Source organism: Sycon ciliatum, chromosome 1 (genome assembly GCF_964019385.1).
Source record: "Sycon ciliatum chromosome 1, ocSycCili1.1, whole genome shotgun sequence".
NCBI lineage: Eukaryota > Metazoa > Porifera > Calcarea > Leucosolenida > Sycettidae > Sycon > Sycon ciliatum.
In genome coordinates this window covers 67,090,011-67,112,921 of record NC_088643.1, presented here as the reverse complement: position 1 = coordinate 67,112,921, position 22,911 = coordinate 67,090,011, and the positions used below count along the sequence as shown (strand labels likewise).

Below are 22,911 nucleotides of genomic sequence, written 5' to 3'. Positions count from 1 at the left end.
TATTTTGATAGTGACACATGTACATGTACATAACAGAACTTTTTTTATGGAAATGCGGGCACTGTCAACTATGCATGCATGCTCATTTGTCAAAACGCCATGCTGGAAGATTATTTCCTTGCCTTTCATGTGTCGCTCGAAAAAAATCGATCGTATCGCATATAGTGATGCATCGGTTATAGTGATAAAATCACGGAAATCAAAAGGGTACGCTATAGCCGATACAGACTGTACTAGTATATCTCAGTCTGTCCAACCTTGCCACCATTCCAAAGCAGGACACCCGGACCCATACAATGTATAAAGGCAAATGTATGAATGTTTTGGTCCAAAGCAGGACTGTCCTGCTCAAAGCAGGACGGTTGGACAGTCTGAGATCTACATGTGTGTAGTAGTACTAGTAGTCATTGTCACATTTGTGCATTGCATGCATTTGTGTGATCACTGAGAAGTGTACACACCAGGGAGTAGTAAAATACACGTATTTTACTACTCCCTGGTACACACCGGGTGAAAAGCAGTCTTTTCTTCACTGACTTCAGTCTCACTCTCAGTACAGCACAGTGTAGCCTAACAACCTATAAGTATAACAAGGTTCATCTAATACTGGTTTTGAACCAGTGTTTGGTTATATAATGCTCTACCAACTTCCTAGTACCGGATCAGTTCTACCAACTTTTTCCTGGCAGAGCCGGTAGAGGAAAGTAGAATCTACCCTTGAGTAGAATTTTTTTTTCAAAAAACCAACACCTCTACCGAAAGAAGTAGTTTCTACCCAAACCTGTAGATCAAAAACGAACGCCCCCTAAAACATCACCGGCGCTAGAATTACTGAGCCGTTTTACAGAGACACAGGTGTGTTGGAACCGGCATGCAGCATTCGGAATGTCATGGTGGCATCAGAAAAATTGGATATCCCCCCGTGTAGCATTGAATTATGAACTCTTTCAAGCTAAATATTCCAAAACGTTACTGCAGTAGCCTCGGATTTCCTGAACTCCTACGTTCCGGGGTTGGAAGCTCTGCTCATGCAAACAAACCTCTTCAGTCTGACTAACGTCACTGATGAGAATGCACTGAAGAGGGTGGGTAGGGAGCCGGGGTAATCCCCGAATCCTGGTCATACACCCAATGTAATGTTGTCCCTTCCATCTATAACAGTATAAGGGACTTTCGAAGTTTGCTATGACTGGACACGAGTGCCATGCCGACAGTCAGTGTTTGGTGCGGTGTGTTCACACCGTTCTTCTCATCAGTCAACAGTTCATATAGTAGAAGCATCTATGGAGGCTACACCAGCAGAGGAGAGAGAAAGTTCTGATGAGACAAGAATAGAATGCTGGGACGAGGCCAGAATGGCGTCTGTCCCTATGTCACAAATACAAATACACGACAAACCGCGATGATGCATCATTGAAACTGACAATGCTGGTACATGACACACATTTCCTAAATTGTTGTAAGTTTCAAAACCTAAATTCAAATGTCCACGTGCTATGTACGCCACTACTAGGTATCATTCACTTTAGCATGTATGGCCTTGGGTACGTCTTTTTAAAAATAGATTGAAAAAGGTAAAATTCGCTCAGGAAATTTCCAAATTTCTGAAAATGTGAATTGCAAAAAGGTGTCTACTAAGCATCCAGCATGTGCGTGCGAGCAAAGATGAATAGCAACGATTCTAACTAACAAAGCTTGGATGCTGCATGTACTTCCTAAAACCAAGACACGGACAGGCGCTGACGAGAGCGGCGCCGAAACAAAATAAAATACATTGGGTAATAGCTCTAGCAGACGGTGGCACAAACCTGGCTCCCCGGGTAGCTGCAGTAAGTGGCATGCCTTGCAGCTTGGTCACATAACCGCCCCGCCCTGGCACCGGTGCCATAGTGACTCAATTACACTATCAGTCTTCACTGGAACCAGTGCGGTGGGCCACCACCATGATAGCCATGACAATGCCAAGAACAATGCAAGTGGCTGCGTAGACCATCAGCAGTGCCTTCCTGATGCTGGCGTCCTGTACAGACAATGCAGCGAGCGAAAGAGTGCATCGGAATGGAAAGGGAACACGAGAGTGAGACCAACAACACGTGCGCAAGAACTTTGTGATGAACGCATTAGGTGTTACCAGGCTTACTTCGCTACATTGCATACTGATAAGTGCTAACTTAGATTTGCAACCTATGCAGACAGGATGTGTTTCAGTACGAGTAAGCCTGCAGCATTGCCTCATGTTGGTGTTCATACACAGCCCGTGCAGTACTCGCGCGGTGAAGTATTGCAATGGAAGATCTCCTGTGTCAAAGACAAAAGTGGAGCATCCGGCCAACTCATGATGGGTGAACTGCCAGAGAGGTGATTTGTTTTACTCCCGGAAACAACACAGGTCTCGGAACGGGTGCTTTCATAGCCAGCCGCGGTGATGTGGTTGCAACAGCAATTACACAGTAGAATAATACTGAATTAGGAAAAAACTCACCGCAGCTATCTTCTCTGTGGGATCTGCAGAACAGAGGGAAACCGATAGCAAACAAAAAAGGAACAAACCGAAATTAGGAAATCCTTGACAAGCTGGTAAAACAGGAATTCAGCAATTCTGCTAAAACAGCACGGCCACACGTTATTGAATCAGACCTGACCTATCGACTTTGAATCGCCTACTGGCACAGCACTCTGGCATTCAGATGCTTCACAACAAAAGAAAAGTCCAAACGGTTCTACTGTGCAGCACTATGTTTCACAGAAGTCGTCTGTTAGTAATAACAGAAGGAGCACTGGAATCACATTGGTCAATCTCACAACTGTACATGGTAGCGGCCCAACCTAGCAGCCCACTTCACAATGGTCCGATTAGCACACGGGCGCCGCAACTACCGCGAACCCGACTAGAGAGGAACTTATATAGAACAGTGCATTGAAGCTAAACATTCCCTCGTCAGAGAGGACTTCTTTCATCTTACCAACTGGAGATACAAGAAGTTTGATCTCATATCCGATCCAGATTGCGGCTTCAATGGCTGCCCAGGCTGCCCATAGATAGAGCACGGCTGTCGTCAATCCGTAGTTCTGACGGAATAGGTCCATCCCGAGGTAGACAGCGATGGCTATAAGCATAAGTACATACAATCGGGTATGACAATTAATAATAATTTACACACTTTGCCGCATTTACATGAAGTGAGGTAGAGAGGTAGAGAGAGAGAGAGAGAGAGAGAGAGAGAGAGAGAGAGAGAGAGAGAGAGAGAGAGAGAGAGAGAGAGAGAGAGAGAGAGAGAGAGAGAGAGAGAGAGAGAGAGAGAGAAAAAGAGAGAGAGAGAGACAGGCAGACAGAGAGACAGACAGACAGACAGACAGACAACAGAGACAGAGACAGATACAGAGAGAGAGAGAGAGACAGACAGAGAGAGACAGAGAGACAGACAGACAGACAGACAGAGACAGACAGTCAGACAGACACAGAGAGAGAGAGAGAGAGAGAGAGAGAGAGAGAGAGAGAGAGAGAGAGAGAGAGAGAGAGAGAGAGAGAGAGAGAGAGAGAGAGAGAGAGAGAGAGAGAGAGAGAGAGAGAGAGAGAGAGAGAGAGAGAGAGAGAGAGAGAGAGAGAGAGAGAGAGAGAGAGAGAGAGAGAGAGAGAGAGAGAGAGAGAGAGAGAGAGAGAGAGAGAGAGAGAGAGAGAGAGAGAGAGAGAGAGAGAGAGAGCCTGATGCGACCTATCTCCAGCACCCTCGAGAGTTACCACATCTATCATCATGATGCTAGCCAAGCAAATCATTCCTGCGCCCGATATCGATTCATGTCTATCCTCTTCAGCAGCGAATAACATCAACAGTACATGTTGGGCACGATCCAGCATGCTAAATCTGGCCCTCTTGATGCATAGCAGGCACAACCCCCATAACTGTGGGTAGTACACATCATCTCTATTGCAGTTTGGTAGTGTTCTTTTCTTCCTATCAGCCCCCTTGCCAAGACTTTGATTCGGCACAGTCCACCATCCTTGGTGCAGTGATATACGATGATGGTGCAGGCTGTGCCCCGGGATATGATAAGCTAGCCGCATGGGCTATGGGTGGGCGGGAGAGGCCAATCCCGATGCTTCTGTATACGGCAAGCACTACAGCTTTATGCTCCATTCTAAATTGCTCCTTTGAGCACTAGTTCACTGATGATATTCCTCACAGTCCTTTCCTCAACATCAACCTACCTCCCAGAGCATGAGCTGCCAAACCGACCGTGCGATGCGTCCAGTTGAAAATCTTGCGCCTGAGCAGAAACACAAGCAGCCAGCACACATAGTGTTGTCAGATGCCATTCCGGGTCATCCTGTCGTACTTGCTATCCAATTAAACACGCTTTCAGCCCTCTGTCACATACTGGGACTGGGATATACTGAGACTAACGACAGCTCTTTTGGTGCTGACACAAACCACATGGCATGTACGAATCACATTGGTTACGTTGATTACCTTGAACAGTGCTATGAATTCCTTTATCGGGCAGAATTTGATGTGACACATAACATCGGCATGAAACCTTCTGTCAACCCAGAATGCTTGATTGAAGAACAATAAGGCCACACCAAGTTATTTCTATGTTTTGCATCACCGCGCACGCGCGCGCGCGTAGACTACCTTTTCGAATTGTTGACAAGAAAAATGATGAACAACCAGACGAGTCAATGGATGGCTAGTTCAGGCGAACATTCTCTGGCCAGTATGGCAGATCAGAGGCTATCAGCTTCTCTCGATAATCTAGGCGATGGTATGTAGAAAGTGCGAGCAATGAAGGTTTCTTTCCAAGCCGTCCGGGAGGGCCTGCTTACCAAGTGAGTGGAAATTCTAGGTGTCAAGGACTCCGAGATTTTTCCAGTATCGTGATGGAGAGGAATACCACTCGACTCGTGTCAACGTGCAGAAGGAGCCATCCATGAAATCTGTTACGGTATTGCTCCAGCCCACTCTGCCAGCTGTATTGTGGCGACTTGTTGTTGTTTCGGATATATTTAGTAGTGCTATTCTGTGTGCAACAATTACATGGCTCAGTACACGTAGAATGGAGTTTTGCTTTTCCTCCATTTTTTTCGCCCGCCCGCGTGCCTTTTCCAGAAACTTTCCGACGCGAAACATAGAATTAACCTGGTGTGGCTTAATATTAACACCATATCACTGATTCCTTCGTCTAGCAAGGTCACGATGAAGAAAGCAAGCATTGCATGGACTGGAATGAATAAGAGCATGCCCGAAGTTCCGTGTATTCGTCGAGCAGTGGCAGCAGCAGTAGCGGTGACGACAGCGGCAGCAGCAGCAGCGATACAGCATGCCATGCCGCATTTCTTCCCAAAAAAAAACTTTCCCTGGAAACACTTACTGAGATTTGTTTAGCTTCTTTCTGATCATTGCCATGAATGGCTGCAGAGACAGAAGAGAATATCCACAGTGGTTTGGTTACCCAGACTGGTTTACAGAGGATGGTTCGCTATATTTAGAGTGTGCATAATCCTAGCTACCAACTAGCAGATGACCCTACTTGGGCATAAAATGATGATAAAAATCTGTCATAATCTGAGCCCAGATTTGCTAAAAAGGTCATTCTGTGCATGAGTGACTAGTCAAACCCAATATTTACCCTGTAGAGGCACCGGTCACAGTGGAGCCTGAGAAACCCAGTTCCGAAACCTTGACCACCATGAACCAGTTTCATATCGATCTTCGTTGTGGAAATGGCCAGTTGTCACTGAAGCAAGTCCCCTCCATCTTACAAGCACACATACCCCATAACATCCAATACAGCCTGTCACTGGCAGGTGGGTTTCAATAGTGTACAGTCCATGGCTTACCTGGATCATGCAGAGGATGAAAGTGGCAAGGCCAATTCCTGGGTGAGCACTCTGCATGGGGAAACCGCATCACATGCGAACACATCACGTAGAAAGGCCAGTAAATTAAAGACAGCGGGAGAGTGTGTGTGTGTGTGTGTGTGTGTGTGTGTGTGTGTGTGTGTGTATGTGTGTGTGTGTGTGTGTGTGTGAGAGAGAGAGAGAGAGAGAGAGAGAGAGAGAGAGAGAGAGAGAGAGAGAGAGAGAGAGAGAGAGAGAGAGAGAGAGAGAGAGAGAGAGAGAGAGAGAGAGAGAGAGAGAGAGAGAGAGAGAGAGAGAGAGAGAGAGAGAGAGAGAGAGAGAGAGAGAGAGAGAGAAGAGAGAGAGAGGAGAGAGAAAGAGAGAGAGAAAGAGAGAGAAAGAGAGAGAAAGAGAGAGAGAGATGGAGAGAGAGAGAGAGAGAGAGAGAGAGATCACCAGTTTAAACAGTTCTGCCCTGATCCAGGCTATCCTACAGACATGGATGCAGCTGTTAATTGTATTGCTACAATCTCCACCAAAACTTAGCATTGCCAATTTGCCATCACATGGGTATCCTTCAAATAGTGCGAAATATGCATATACTCTTTTTAAAATATGTTTGAAAAGAACCAATATTCGACTTACACTGCCGGTAGACCACTTTCCCTTCTTGTATGCCAGAATGAAGATAAAGCCAAGTAGACTCATCAACCAAACAGTAACCATCAAAGGACGGTGAAGCTGACACGCAGGAAGGATAAAGCACAGCAGGAAGAAAACAATGGTTGATGGCAGGACGTTGGGATCCTGTGCCTGGATTTGGTGATGGGATCGGGTACTAGTACATCATAAAATGAAAAGAAGAGATAAATAATGAGAAAGGACCAATAATTTACGGGTTATGACTGTATATTATCTCGTTTCCTTGGTGGACTGTTAGTCATACTCGTAACATATGTCCTTTCTCTTTATATAATACTATTGGCTCGACATCCAAGTTTTAGAAAAGAAAAGAGCGAACAGTACAGAAGGAACGAACAGGACAGCAATTGAGTGGGGCTGCACAGAGCAGCGGTGATGATGGGATGCTACAGGCTCCGCCAACCTATGGTCTTGGCCTCAACACCAGCAGCACGCACCAGAGAGCTTTGTACTCGAAGTAAGTGTATTGGGGAGAAGATGATGGGACATTCAACTCAACTCACTGGCGTATCGCTATGGAGATACACCAGCGAAAGGAAATGGCCATTGTTTCGGAGTGTGTATACTTGTCATGTATTTGAGGTGTCTGAACGACGGCCATGGAGAAACAGTGCGTATCGGTTATAGTGTGGTAGTGTAAAAGAATATACTGCCTACAAGAGTGAACTCTCACATATAATATCGGAAAATAGGAATAAAAAGTCGTTTTTAAACACCCACGCTACAACCGATACCTACTGTAGTACTACTTGATTAAAGACCATGGGTCCTGGGAGCCCAAATTGTTGATCGCCTGACTAGAGATTTGTCTTACCTTGAACCACCATGCAACCTCGTCCTTCGGCACGTCCCAGGCTTTCTTCATAAATCTTGGCATGAACAGGCCGATTCCAGCTAGGCCAATCCAGGCAATGATCATGAAGAATCCTGCCAGGGCAAACACCAACACAGTATGATGGGACTGCGGTGCACCTGAAATGATAACTGGGGGTGAGGGTCCTCCTCAAATAGAAATATATATTTTAAATGAAGTTTTGAATTTCACGTACATGTAGTTTAGAAAAAAAGGCCGACACTATTGGTCAGGATACCTGTGTTGTCGTCACAGGAAGAGGGTATGAGAAGACGTTACAAATATCCATTTCGAGAAAATATTAATATTTACGGACGGTCGCTTGGATGAGAATGTCCTATAGCCCCCTCCGGACTGTCACTGCCCTATTCTTGCTGTGACCCCTGCGCTGAAACCTACCGTGAACTTTGATCAGGCCGACCTTGATGTTTGCGTTGAAATTGGCCACGCTGGTATCAGTGGCAGTGTAGGCCGCAGTCGTGATCGGTGGAATTGAGTTGTGCTTTCCTGGCATTCCGATATTACTGCCACCTGCCAGAAACATATTGAAACACAGCCAGATATCTATTGAGTTCATTACAAACAAGAATCTTTTGATTGTACAGTCACCAGTCCACAGGACTCATTAATCTTAACACACCTCTAAAGAACCGGTCCTGAGGAGAGGTGGCCAGTTAAATAAACTACAAGCAGCAGCTAAGGGTCTGCCATCATTTCCCATCGGATTTCCATGAAAAGTGAGTCTTCAAACTCCCACCACTACATTTGCTCTCCGGCCAAGGTGTCTTCCCATGAAGTAAGGAGACAAATTACTACCCCATGCAACAGTTCATTACCCCCCCCCCCCCCTCCATGGCACACACACCCTCCATTGTGCAAGCCAATGCACGGCTCTCTCCTAATGCATAACATCGAGTATACAACAGGCACATGTACGGCAGCCTTCCACAACTCCTATCAAGCAGGTACCGTATTTTCCGGAGTATAGAAGCCGCACTGGAGCCGCACCAAGATTGTTTGGTCCCGAAATACGGACATCTACCCTATAATACCCCCACATCTACCCTATATTACCCCCACATCTACCTTATAATATCACCATTCATTTGACCATCGTAGTATCTGCCTCACTGACTTTTTGGGCCGAATCAGTACGAGTGTTTAAACTGTGTGATTTAGGCTGCGTTCGTTTTAGCTACCTGGTAGACTAGAGCAGAGTCATTGTACCGATAGAGGCAGAAGGTACATGTAGAGGTATTTAAAGTGCACGAACGCTGCCCTACCGGGTATAGTAGATTTTCACGACATGTACGTGAAATGTTTCTTTTCTGTATGGAGATGTGTACAACTATTCGATCTTGCTGGAAATCCCGTACATCTACCTACTTCCACCGACCTCTACCAGCTTCAAACCTGGTAGAGCCGGTAGAGAAAGGTAGAATCTGATGTGTATCTATATTCATTACGTCATAGTTGTACTGCATGCACGCACACACACGGATTAGTTGAGTGTGCTTCTTTTTCCTGTGGTTCTTTCTCATGACATGTTTTGTTTCTGTTCCCAAGTCTTCACGAATAAATAGTAACGTATCATGGCGCAGTGAACTTGTTCTTTCCTGTGTCCGTGCCTTGTGTCCGCACCTTGTAGTGTTTGCACGGGCCCAGTTGTTTTTTCCGTATGAAGTAGTAGTTTCCGCGATCGAAACTCTGTCTCAGTTGAATTATTTTAGTAGTGTATTTGTTCGTACTCGTGGACGAGTGACTAATCGTAATGGAACAATCACAGGACGATACCGGATTTGACCTGTCCTCCGCGACCGAGCGACAGCAGGAATCTCAAATGGGTGTCCTGATGAAATTTATGGAGCAGCAGATGCGTGCAGCTGAGGCTCGTGATAAGGCGATGCAAGATCTGTTCAAGAATGTTCAGAGCAGGTCGCTATCACCATCGCAGCCTCAGTTCACTCCGCAGCCCTCAGCACCAGCTCAGTCCACCTCGCAGACCTCAGCACCACGGCCAGTGAACAGTGTTTCCTGCCCACACTTATTGTCGTCTGCGACGCTGGCTGATTTTCACTCCTTCGTTGAAAGCTGGAGAGATTTTAGTGTTTGCCAGCATTTGGCCAGCCAGGCTCGTGAGGCCAGAGTGGCAACACTCCGTCAGTGTTTCGATGAGGAGCTGCGACGTTTTATCCGAGAGGATATTATTTGCATACCAGCTTCAGCTGACGTCGACCTGATGCTGGAGCGCATTCAGGCGTATATCAGACGGCAACGTAATCCACTGTTGGACCGCATAGAGTTTTACCAGCGTGTCCAGCAAGCTGGAGAATCATTTGATGCGTTTTACACAGCCCTGTGTGAACTACAAAGTGCATGCGACTTCTTGTCACACAGCCTATGTGGAACGTGTGATGCTCGCTGCTGTGCGCAGTGCAAAGGCCTCGGCCGTACCCTCAAGGAGGAATCTCTGCGCGACCGCGTCGTCATTGGTGTGCGGAACGATGAGACGCGACACAAGTTGCTCGCAACTCATGGTCTCACGCTCGACCAGGCTGTCACCCTCTGTCGGACGGAGGAAGCAGCATACCACACCAAGGCACACATGCCCAGTCCTGGCCTCCAGGCAAGTGCTGCCAAGCAGTCGGCGTACAAGCAGCAGAAACGTCACAAGCCAGCTGACTCTAAGCCAAGCGAGACATCAAGTGCGGCCAAGTCCACTTGTCCAAATTGTGGTCGTTCTGACCACACGAAATCTGTATGTCCTGCCAAGGGCAAGAAGTGCAACTCCTGTCATGGCATTGGGCATTTTCAGCGAATGTGCAAGAGCCAGAAACAGCCGAAGACTAGCTCTGCTGCCAAGCTTGGACAGCTGAAGCTACAGCGTGCGTCTCGCGTGGACCGTCGCACAGTACCTGTTTCGACCATGCTGCAAACAGAGGATCAGCCATCCCAACTGTCCTGTGAACCAGACACAGGCAGTGACGTTGATGCCATTGGCGAGGAGCACCTCACGCAGATCGGTGGGTTCGTCGAGAACTTAGATGACGACCACGACTGTGTGCAGGCTGTGACCGGTGAGCCGCTACGCAACCTGGGCAAGATACGTGCGACTCTACGAGTCGGTGAGACGCAGCATGAAACCGTCATCCATGTGTACAAGGGTCTACACGATGCCCTGCTCTCTCATACCTCATTGCGTGCGCTGAAGTTTCTCCCACCTGATTGGCCAGTCCAATTCACCGCTGAACACGAGGGTGCATCTTCACCCAAGAGCTGTGCAGCTGTTTCGTCATGCGCTCATCCTAGTGATGCTGAGTTAGCGCGGACACGTGAGCAGCTCCTGCAAGAGTTCGCTGACGTTTTCTCGGATTCCGGTCTGAAGCCAATGGAAGGTCCGCCAATGGAAATTGAGCTACAGCATGATTCTAAGCCTTCCTGTGTGCACACTGCTCGACCAATACCGTATGCATTCCGTGACCAGATCAAGACTCAGCTCGACGGCATGGTCAGCAGTGACGGAGCCCAGTGAATGGTGCCATCCGATTGTCATAGTAGACAAGAAGGGCAGCACTGAGAAGCGCCTCACAGTTGACTTCAAGCGGCTGAACGACCAAGTCCGTCGTCCCGCGCATCCCGTACATACGGCACGTGACGTTGTCTCTGGAGTTGGCTCTGCTAAGTTCTTTACGAAGCTCGATGCAAGGCACGGCTACTGGCAGATTCCTCTCAGTGACACTGCTCAGGAATTCACCACGTTTATCACCCCGTACGGCAGATATCGTTATCTACGGAACCCGCAGGGTCTAATATCTGCTGGGGATGAGTTCAACCGGCGCACTGATGCTGCGTTCTCTGCCATCCCGCGTCTCGGCAAGGTAGTCGATGATTGCCTAGCGTACGACGACGACTTTCTGTCGCATGTCAGCCACGTGCGCGAGATTCTGCTCTGCGCCAGGGAGCATGGTATCACGTTCAGCCCCGCCAAGTTTGTGTTCGGTACGCAACGTATCCATTTCTGCGGCTACAACGTCACGCCTGATGGCTGGGTCGTCGACGATGATAAGACGTCCGGTATTCGCCAGTTTCCAGTACCCGCCAACAGAACCGATCTCCGTTCGTTCCTCGGTCTAGTGAACCAATGTGGTGAGTTCACTCCACATCTAGCCGAGTTGACCAATCCTCTGCGTGGCCTACTCAAGACCTCCCGTGAGTTCATGTGGGACGCTAGCCACACTGCAGCGTTTGAACGGACGCAGGAAGCTCTCTTGTCCCCTCCGGTTCTCGCTTTCTATCAAGTTGGTCAAGACCTCCGGCTTGAAACCGATGCATCTGCTCTAAGAGGTCTCGGATTCGTGCTTTGGCAAAAGCAGAATGATCAGTGGCGTATTATTCAGTGTGGATCCCGCTACCTGTCTGATGCTGAAACACGTTATGCTGTCATCGAGTTGGAAATGCTCGCTGTAGTATGGGCCGTGCGCAAATGCCGCATCTACCTGTCTGGTGCGCCATTTGAAGTCGTCACCGACCACAAGCCCCTGATTCCGATCATCAACTCATATTCGTTGGATCAGATCGAGAACCCGCGTCTTCTACGATTACGCCTCAAGCTCCAAGCCTATCAGCTGCAGGCATCTTGGCGAAAAGGTTCTGAAAATGCCTTCGCCGATGCGCTGTCCCGGAATCCTGTTGGCATTCCTTCCACCACTGATGAGCTTGGTGAAGCCCCGTCGCTTCATTGCCGCAGCATTCAGATCTGCATGGTGCACTCGGACACTGAGCCGAATGCGAATCTCAAGGTTGCAGAGCTGCGGGAAGCTGCAGCTGCAGATGCCACGTACCAGTCATTGATTGAGTGTATCTTGACTGGATTCCCTGATTGCCAGCAGAAGTTGCCTGCTCCGTTACGTGCGTACTGGAATGGACGTGAGCATCTCTCCGTCGACCATGGCATTGTGTTGAAGGGCAACCGCATTGTTGTTCCTGAATCATTGCGTGCTCAGGTATTGCACAACCTCCACGCTTCACACCAAGGCCTAGTGCGTACTAAGTCTCGTGCGCGTCAGCTTGTATACTGGTCCGGTATCACCAAGGACATTGATACACTCGTTCGTTCTTGTCCTGCTTGCCGCGAACACCAGTCGTCCCAGCCAGCTGAGCCCCTGCTGAACGACCGAACCCCAACACTCCCGTTTGAATGTGCATCTGCCGATTTGTTCACTTGTCAAGGTCACGACTTTCTTGTGTATGCAGATCGTTTGACCGGTTGGCCCTGTGTCGCGCGTACTGGCCGCACCACCTCATCGCATGACGTGATACTCGCATTCCGTCGCTGGTTCTCTGATGTTGGTGTTCCTGCTGTGCTGTGTACAGATGGTGGTCCCCAGTTCTCCTCGCATAAGTTTGCTGAGTTTTGTAAGCGCTGGCAGGTAAACCATGTCATGTCCTCTCCCCACTACCCGCAGAGTAATGGGCACGCCGAAGCTGCTGTCAAAGCCATGAAGCGTCTTATCACCAAGACAACCGTGAATGGCAATCTTGACACAGATGACTTCCGCCGAGGGCTACTGGAATGGCGAAACACACCTGGCTCCTCTGGTCAGAGCCCCGCTGAGCTCCTATATGGCCGCTCTCTCCAGTCATTCGTCATTGCACATTGGAAGGAGTTTGATTCATCCTGGCTCTCCAAAGCGACGACACGTGATGAGACTGCCATGCCATCCGACGATTCCGTCACAGACAAGTCGTCAACTCGTCGCTCGTTGCCGCAGCTCCGCCTCGGCACCCACGTGGATGTTCAGCATCCGCGCACCAAGCAGTGGTCTATTCGTGGGGTCATTGTTGCTGTCGGTAATCATCGGGACTACCTAGTGAAGTTGCCGAGTGGTCGCATTTATTGGCGGAACCGCAGATTCCTGCGTCCGTATCGCCCACTTGTGCCTGCACCGCTTGTTGTCCAACCGGCTGCTGCTGACGCCTCTTCCCCGCCGCCGCCGTCCCGCCGCAGCGCACGTCAGCGCAAGCCACCCCAGCGTTTAAACATTGGTTCGCATCATGGACAGTCCTATGATTGACACTCTTGATCACTAATGTCAATTTCTGCTGTCTCTGCTTTGTTGTTTTCATTCTTCATTTTGTTTTATTTATGATAGATGTTGCTGTCACAGGTTTCGCAACATCTCGAAGGGGCGTGATGTGTATCTATATTCATTACGTCATAGTTGTACTGCATGCACGCACACACACGGATTAGTTGAGTGTGCTTCTTTTTCCTGTGGTTCTTTCTCATGACATGTTTTGTTTCTGTTCCCAAGTCTTCACGAATAAATAGTAACGTATCAGAATCTACTCTTTTGAGTAGGAAAAAATGGAACGCATTTACCGAAAGAAGTAGTTTCTACCCAAACCTGCGGATCAAAAACGAACGCCCCTTGTACTCTGGAAAATACGGTACCGTGCATGTATTTGTTGCACTGGCATACCTCTTCCGCTGGCGGCGGTGTTTGTTCCAAATAACAGATGGTATTTGTTGGGTGCTGCGAGGTTCTTGTCCCTGTTGGAGTTGGTGGTCAGGGTTCTCGTAAATCGGCAGTAGATTTGACCATTGACGAAGCTTGAGAATGTGTTGGTGATGAACGGTGCCTGCATTGAAACACGGGATACGATGCAAAACAATCTCTGGGATAAGGGTACGGTAATACAGAGCTGACATGCAAGTACTTGCGCAAGGAATGTGAGAGGAACCCAGGGCAATTCCATCAAAATCACTTGTACAGGGACAAGGTTCTAGCCAAGGGGGGGGGGGGGGTAGGGGACGCAGCCCCCCCCCCCCCCCTACTCTGATGGAGCTCCCCCTGTGAAAGAGTGCCGTCCCCTACACATTTGTCGATTTTTGGGTTTCTTTAAGGCCATAGAAAGTAGTTGGGTGGACACACTCATTCGTTCATTGTTTCATTCACACCTGACGATGGCAATATTGCTGAAATGCTGTACGTAAAGAATTGGTTCGGTCCTTTGCAGTGCTTCACACCTCAATGCTCTCAATGCTGTGTAGTGTGCATGCAGATGGGTGTGTTAATCCTCATTTTCCAGGCCATTCAACAAAAATGCAGTCGATAGTCAGTAACAGAGGGTTCATAAAGCCACACTTATCTGGGGTGAAGGCGGGGTACGTTGCATTTCGGATGGCAATACAATTTGGAAAATGGAAAAGGGATTACGAAGTAACTGTTTCCTCTGCCCGCCCCTACTATTTTACCTGGCTAGAACCCTGAGGACGATACAAAAACAGACGCAGTTATGTCCGAGCATGGGAGGCCGTGAATCAACGTGACTTACTGGGTTGGTGGATAAGTCGATAACGTTTGATTTGCCTTGATTGAAGGCATTCTTGACGATCACGGTGGTCCCATCAGACGCCACGTTGCATCCCATTACATCGTCATCTCCCTGCAAGTCAATTACATGTGCACGTACAGACAAGAGCAAGCCGCTTCATGATGTACTTATGATACTCGGCCAGCAACACCGCATATGTAATCACAGTTCTCCCAGACACAAAGATCGCCGGCCAGCAATCTTTCAGCACACATAATCGCCCCGTTTCCTTCGGTCGATTTCCTCAATAGAGCATTGATCCAAGGACTTGTATCCTCACGTTCCCTGCCAATCACTGTACTGTAGCCAACGGCAATTCAAAGACGGGATGTGATCTGACCAAATTACCAGCAAGCGTGTATGTAAGCATGACCGAAATTGCATTGTGTAAGATCTCCAAGGATGCCACATTTCTACTGATGTCTCATTTCGCCACCTACCATAATTCGATCCGTGCTAAAGCCGACAGCCACCCAGCCCTGGGTCTTGGCACTGAGCTCGATCTCGACTTGTGTGCTGCCAATGGGCTTCTGGGAGTAGAAGTAGGTGCAGTCTGTTGTGCAAGATGGTGGATCCCGATAGCAGGACTTCCCAGTGCCGCAATCTGAAGCCGACACCTGGTGCAACAAGCAAACATCACCAGCGTAGCAGTTAGAGAATAAGAGCAGCAATCCAAGCCACTTGTAATTTTAAAGAGAATCTCGCTCCATGACCGTATGGCATATGAGTGAAGCATGCAGACAATCACAGACTGTCTCTCTTTGCACACAGACTGTCTCTCTTTGCACACACACAGACACACACACACATACACACACACACACACACACACACACACACAGTCAAATTAGCACCAGTCAATGCCGGCTTAGATGCGTGAGACATGCACATGGAGAGTGACCTCTCATAAAACAAGGACAAGCCACGGGGACTCTGAGTGTCACCAGTTCACATACGTGTATGTACTGTTTCATTTCAATGCTTTAGGCATTTCCCATGAGACCATAAGACCTCCGAATGCAATGACACTCAAAATATTATCGTTCTCCATACCATTGAGGTACTAGCAGGTCCTCTCTGAGTGGTGGGTGCCATTGTGGTAGGTGCCATTGTGGTAGGTGCCTGTGGACATGACAAAGAGAAAGTGAGGACGGGTGAGGGAAGAGAAGGAGAACGGCAACAGATATGACATTCTATGGCGGGAGGTCAGTATACGTGGGTATGCGGAATAGGAATTATTGATGAATTGCTGGAGAGCCGTCACAAGTCAGTGCTACCAGTATAACCATAGACACTTGTGCAGCACAGCCACAGTGGGAACATGACATAGACACTTGTGCAGCACAGCCACAGTGGGAACATGACATAGATACTTGTGCAGCACAGCCACAGTGGGAACATGACATAGACACTTGTGCAGCACAGCCACAGTGGGAACATGACATAGACACTTGTGCAGCACAGCCACAGTGGGAACATGACGCACCACAGTTTCCAACACACTGCTCCGGCATTTCGATTACCAATGTCACGGATATGTATAGCAGCTATCTTAGTACATGTTTCTCAGGGTTTGGAGACTCCACTGTAGCCAATACTTGAATCCATACATCCTGTACACACACCTTGTGCACACTCTCTCTAACGGTCTCTAGGCTACACTGCAATTGATATACATTAGATCTTAGTACATGGACTTCAAATAGTGTGTTACTTTGCAGCCCTACCATGGTAGTGGGCGCAAGTGTTGTCGGCGGTGCTGTTGATGGTGCAGCAGTTGTCGGTCCAGCTGTCGCCCCGGGTTGCGTCGTACCTGTCATGGGCACAGCTGTTGTAGGAGCTGCTGTCGTAGGAGCTACTGTCGTCGGTGTCTGAAATGGGCAGTAAAGGCCAAACTCGCTCCTATGAACACTCATGTGGCACCGTGCATACACACGTTATGTATGAACTTTTTTTCAAAACCGACTGCAGAAGCAAAATCAGTGATACATGCACTTCCGGTCCTTGCACTCTTCCTGCATGCAGCGTGAAGCATGTTCGAAGTTTCGATCTACAACACTAGTATCGTCATGATGGAATGCAATTTCCCAGTTCTGAGTTCTCAGAGCCGCCGCATGATTGGCTCTCAGTACATCATAGTTGTGCCAAGACTGTCTACTTACGGCCATCAGTGTCAGATCAGAACCTGGTACTTGCACGAAGTAGGTATTGTAGGATTGAACGAAGGTGCAGCTAAAGAAATACAGAGATTGAGACGGACATCTTTAGGTACGAGAACATGTTGCAACTACTTCTTGAAAGGAGGAAATAACGACAGACTCCGCCATTTCGTCCACAATAATCATGCCACCATTCCACGGGGCTTTCGGATACCCTGTAAAAAGGCCTGCTCGGACTGCCCTATTCAACATTTTAATAATAGAAAATAACATTCTCGCTCCACATATACTGGCACACACACAGAGACATAGACAGTAATAGCGACAACACACCAAGTGATGGGTAGTTGGCTGCAGCCAGATGTGAACCGGATAACGAGTGAGGCATGGAAGCAAGGACTGAGAACAGAGTGTCTCAGATAGAATGGGCGTGCCAGTGGATAGCAGAAATAGGCCATGATGCAGAACCACTTGGGACCGTCAGATTAATTTTCCTGGACCGATCCAGCCGGGAAAAACCCCTCGCGCCAATTGCATTTTCGTTGAATGGCACGAACATACACAAAATCGACAAATGAGTAGGGGTGCCACTTTTCCACGGGGGGGGGGGGGGGGCTCAATCACAGCTGCGCCCCCCCCCCCCCCCTCTCCTACCCTCCTTTGGCTAGAACCCTGCTCACTGGTACTTCAAAGTAGGTACGCAGAATGGACTTGGCAAGGGAAATCCGGCCTTACGGATAAAGACGAGCTCTCAGTGCTCACTGTGCTGTCCAGTGTCTGCACAGTCCCTAAGGCTGTTATATTCACCTGGTCTGATTTCATTTGCCCAACCCCCACCACCATACCCCCACCCCCACCCCACCCCAGAGATCATGATTGTACTATTCAAAGTTGTGTGGGTGTGGTGCATACAGATGTGGAGGTCATGATGCTGTGCATCATGTTGCCTTGTAGAACCTACACAAATTTGAAACTGGTTACGCTGGCACTGTTGACCTTCCAGCTGAACGTCACGGATGTCTTGGCCGTCTTACTTGTATGCGTATACGCATCCTGCCGAAGAGAAAGCAACCAGATCATAAAGGGCACTCGTGAACTGAACCATACAGTTGTGTCTGGGATAAGTAAAATCAAGAGTAGATAAACAAGAGTGTGCAACTTGCGGATGGGTAGGCCCACGGCGGAATTTTTTGTTGACGTAATCTTTTCGACGACGCACGAGCTGCGAGTCTTTCGGAAAGTTTTCCCTCGTGCTCTTGGCCGGCTTTACACTACAAGGTCGGTGCCCAGCACGTTCTCTCACACTGCTCTGCCGCGAAATGCGCGTTCTTCTGAAAAAAGGTGACGTCAACAAAACATTCCGCCGTGGGCGGTGGTATCTGCAGATTGTGCAGGAGAGATCCGGAGTTGCACACTCTTGTTTATCAACTCTTGGTAAAATGCATGTAGAGTATGGGCGGAACTGAGCGAGGCCCTCAACCAGTATAGGAAGGCTACACTTACACTGCAGAGAGTAATAATTACCAGTGCTGCATGTAGTGTATGTAGTGCATGTAGCACCAGTACAGCGAGCAGCCAATGGCTAACTCATGCAGTGATGCACCGCAATAGCACTTCTTTCCACAGTTCCAGTAGATCATGGACGACAACAACAACAACAACAACAACAACAACAACAACAACAACAACAACAACAACAACAACAACAACAACACATTCACACTCGCTGTGAGGCTCAAGCACTGCTCACGCAGCAGTTGCGCTGTGCTATACACAATGTCAAAATGTTGCATAGGACATACCGTGCAGCCAGAGATCTTCTGTGTTCCCGCGGGAACCGTTCCAGTGAACACCGACAGTTGCCCATTTGACGTTGTCCTGGCCTGGCACATGAAGCCAGCAAATGCGTTTGTAGATCCAGCGATGGTCACTGAATGTACATGAAGAGAGTATTGCAGATCATCAACATTGATACTGGATCGCCTACGGGGAAACAGAACCGCCATGTCCTGTTTGTTCTCGTACTGCACTGCAATTCCACATACCTCATACATGTTGTGTCTCGCCGCTAACGGAAATAGCACGCAGTCAACGTGGAGTTCAAGCAGGATGCTAAAGAGGGAAAAAGGTAAGATGCTATAACAATTAGCTGGGTAGAAGTTAAACTGAGTGTAACTTGCTGATATTATACTAGCATGCATGTAGTACTAGTGCCTACTTGATAACTTACTTGTGTATGTAGCGCCTACTTGATACGTCGATGAGCTGGTGGTAACTGTGAAGCCACCATTTGTACCTCCAGAAGAGACCGGCTGCGAAGCAAAGCCATGACCTGGCATCATGCTGCCGCATGCACTTGACGGAGCACCCGCACTGTATGCCTCTGCTCCATGCCAGTATGCAACTCCGATGACCATCGCCAAGCCTAGCAGAATAGCCGGGCGGACTGCACCGGTCATCGCCATCTTGGACCAGCTGAGCACCGGGCAACAGCAACAGCATTCACACCATGATTACACTAGCTGGGTCTGGTAAGGAGCGTGGGACTGTTAATTGTTTAATCTTGGGCCAGTGATGGATGTGTGCTCTGCCACGTGCCAGTCCCGTTTGCAAATCCCCACGGTACGGGAAGTCATGCATGTGGAGGAGTACATGTATCATGACTGGCTACACGGGTGCAGCCACAAATTAACCGCGGTTGTGCGTATGACCCCTGGTCCGTAGTGTTCAGGATAAGGGTCGGAGTGTTTTGATTGGTTGCCGGATTCCCAACCAATAGCCCCCCCCCCCCCCACACACACACACACGCTTCCCTCCCAGCCTTGCCGACATGCTCTTACGTCCCGTACCGGCCTACCGTTGCACCGTCGATCCATGTCATGTCAACTGTGAACCAGTCAGAATGTAAGCTACAGTAGCATGGACAGTAAACTGTGTGTTATCCTCGTGAACCGTATACACTGTAGTTGAAGATCCTCAGCTGTAGAGTGTAGTGTTCCCACTACCCGGCAAATTGCCACGAGTGTGCCTCGCCACCTGGACCCAACCGTGGTCGTGTTTAGGAGGTGGGGTGGATGAGCGAGTCCTACCTGTAGGTCACGCGTCTTATAACGGGTATTATCTACTATGCGGACTTGCATGTACGCGTTTTGGGCGTCAGGGGATTTCGGATGGTTGTCTACTAATGAGGTTTGTCTTGTAACCGAAGTTGTACAAACAAGGGTACATGTGCACATACACTGCACGCTGTGGACTCAATCTGTACTCAATTCACCCGTTAAAAGTGGCAGTGAGGTCTGCACACAAACAGTGAGTGAGCAGGTACAGGGCTGTGCGTGACCCTGGTGCACTCCGGTTCTTACATCGTGTGGCCTTGCGTTGCACTCGCGCGATCACGCGTTGTTCCCACGTTCCCTGGCTGTAAATCAAGGTCACTGGTGGGGTGTTCTCGCAAGACATTGCGCTCTCGCCATCACTTTACACTACTCCCTACCCCCACCAGCCCTCACTACCACATGATGAATGTTGACAACAGCTAGTTTGATTTGATCATTTTACCCAGTTCACCAGCTATACGGGCACTTCTGGCTACTCGACTAAATTTGTACTGCACCAGAGCTGTTTAAATACACTAGGTATGATGGTGACAGCAGCTGTATGTATCACAAGTAGGAGGACAGTCACACTGCAAGCCAACTGTTAGTAGTAAGTTACTAGTAGGTAGGAACAGTGCTTCTGATTGCAGCCAGTACACATGATGCACGTGCCTGGCCCATCTATCTCTTACAATACAAACTAACACTTGTGGAACTTGAAGGGATCAATGCCATTATCATGAGTATGCGAGCTCCGCGTATGGTGCCGGGGTATAAAGGACCGGTATACCGGTAAACTCAGTGTTCGTCGTGTGAGGCATGGTGTGGATCGGCAGCGTTGTTACCTCACAAGTCACATGTGCACACCAGACACGCACAGCTAGGCCATAGCCATAGGTCACAGTAGGTGTGTAGGTCTACACAGTCTACCCATGCCGCCATGGACATTACATGGACGGTTACCGTGGTTTACGGTCCTTGCCAACGCGTTTGCCCAGAACGCAACTGAGCGTGAGTGAGAGAGCACCCTCGCCTCGGCAATGCTCGGCTTACCATGCATGCAGGGTCGCAGAGCTCCTTTTCGGAGAATGATGAGTAGATGAAACACTCGGATTTTCCGCGATAACCTAGGAATCAAACGGGTTCAAAATGTAAATGATGTGTTCGCTTACCTAGAGTGGACTAGTCGGAATAAACAGGCAGAGTCGGGACGGAGTACTCGTCGACCGTCGGGAGAGCACCTAGGCAATCGTCGTCGGCAAGCTGGGCGCTCGAGTTTCGTCTGGCCCTTCCGCAGTACTGGCTAGGCTCGTTTGGGCAGGCAACTCCGACCTTTGAAAGTTTGATGAGGCTTTCTCACCCAAACACCGTGGCTAACTAAAGTCCAAACTGCCGTACAGAGTGAAGCTGGTAACTGGCACCACAGCTACTACCGGGGGCGGTAGTGACTTAGTTCCAAGCAGAGACAAAGATGATCGCCGATTTGTTGATTGTGTGTCCGCTATTCCGTGACCAAGGTGACTCGGCCAAAAAAGTCATGCTGCATGACATGTCGACAGCGCAAGACGCCAACACTACAGACAGCTAGCAGTCAAACCATCATTATCATTCTGCTACATCACTCGTCATGTGCATGTGCATCATGACAGACTCATCCATCACTCCCTTTGCCGCCGGTGCACCAGAACTGTACTACACACCTAGCCTAGCATGCCCACCGCGCTGATGTATGGTGGTCACCGGGGAGTGGTACAGCACTAGTACTACTACTAGCCACCAGGTCACCACACTAGCACTGCTTGCGGAGTGCGAGGTCTCACAGACATACCGGCACTACAAGTACAACCAAGAGTACATAAACCTATGTACTCTTGGTACAACAAGTACAAACTAACCCGGCCTGGCAGGCCTGGCAGCTTTATCCCCCTCCCGTTCTCATGATGCCATGGTTCTTACTACACAGTACACATCCATGGTGCAGATGGTACGGTTGGAGTCACTTACTTCCACCAACAACCTGCCGGACTGGCGCCAAGCGTGCTCGCCTGTTGATGTAAAGCCACGGGCACGCTTACTGCGGCTTACACTACAGTAGGGTTAGAAGCATTTCGAGGCATCTTGCAGATTCATCTGCAGAAAGTGGTTGGATGGGAAACTGACCAGCAGTCAGGTGTGTATACAACTCAGGAACGGACCGGGTGACCAATGATCATTACTAGTACTGATAAGTGATTAGTTATGTGTTCACTGCCTGATGGTGGTTTTCTTGCCCGCCACGGGGCGAAGAGGAAAACGCCAGTGGCTTGAATGATGCTGGTTCCAGCTGGTTGGCTCCGGTATCATAAGTCGCTTTCTTATTCGCTCGTGTGTTCTGAGGTGGCTACGGATTTCCGGACGATACAGCAAGGACGGACCAAGGTCAGTAACCCTTACATCAAAAAAAAGAAGAAAAAAAGGCGTCCTGTAGCCGCTACCAGAAGCCCCTAGCCCGTATGTACAGGCGTGCCTCTGGCCGAGGCGGCAGAGATGTCCGTGTGGTGGGAGCAAACGTGGCTCGACCTCGACAGTAGGTAGTGGGCATATGCAGAACCTCCTGCAGTACCTGAGTACACCGGCCAGAAGATCCCAACGCTCGTTATGCTCTGTTGACGCTGCAAAATTGCTTATCATCTCCCTCCCTCCCCCCCCCCCCTCTCTCTCTCTCTCTCTCTCTCTCTCTCTCTCCCCGTAGCTCTCTCCCTTTTGAAATTCGCTTCCATAGGCACCATTGCCCGTTTGGCTTTGCGAAGTAAAATAAAAATCAACAACAACAACATGCATCTAATGGCGAGCCGGCTGATAACCGCTGGTTGGGCACGTGACTCGTCGTGAGGTCTTGGTGGGTAT

General features: G+C 49.0%; 1 protein-coding gene across 1 annotated transcript; it reads right to left on the bottom strand.

The window, feature by feature from the left end:
- Positions 1–1,214: 1,214 nt before the first annotated feature.
- LOC135805001 (putative ferric-chelate reductase 1) lies at positions 1,215–21,466 on the bottom strand. Its single transcript, XM_065318988.1, has 19 exons — positions 21,198–21,466; positions 19,161–19,405; positions 18,733–18,860; positions 17,892–17,983; positions 16,934–17,003; positions 16,499–16,642; positions 15,825–15,893; positions 15,212–15,388; positions 14,733–14,843; positions 13,877–14,036; positions 7,794–7,925; positions 7,356–7,468; positions 6,485–6,580; positions 5,840–5,890; positions 5,371–5,411; positions 4,208–4,266; positions 2,964–3,107; positions 2,483–2,505; positions 1,215–2,020 (listed from the first exon to the last, which is right to left on the bottom strand). Exons 2-19 carry the CDS (start codon positions 19,393–19,395, stop codon positions 1,907–1,909), a joined length of 1,959 nt encoding a protein of 652 aa, XP_065175060.1. The 5' UTR covers positions 19,396–19,405; positions 21,198–21,466; the 3' UTR covers positions 1,215–1,906.
- Positions 21,467–22,911: the final 1,445 nt, after the last annotated feature.

What these genes read in the sequence shown, in the direction of transcription:
- LOC135805001 (XM_065318988.1), bottom strand. Translation starts at nt 19,395, where the DNA reads ATGGCGATGACCGGTGCAGTCCGCCCGGCTATTCTGCTAGGCTTGGCG. An exon ending in GTAACCAGTTTCAAATTTGT is followed by an intron (nt 17,004 to 17,891) that starts GTAGGTTCTACA and finishes GTATTTCTTTAG; the next exon opens with CTGCACCTTCGTTCAATCCT. An exon ending in CACTTGCGCCCACTACCATG is followed by an intron (nt 15,894 to 16,498) that starts GTAGGGCTGCAA and finishes TCATGTCCACAG; the next exon opens with GCACCTACCACAATGGCACC.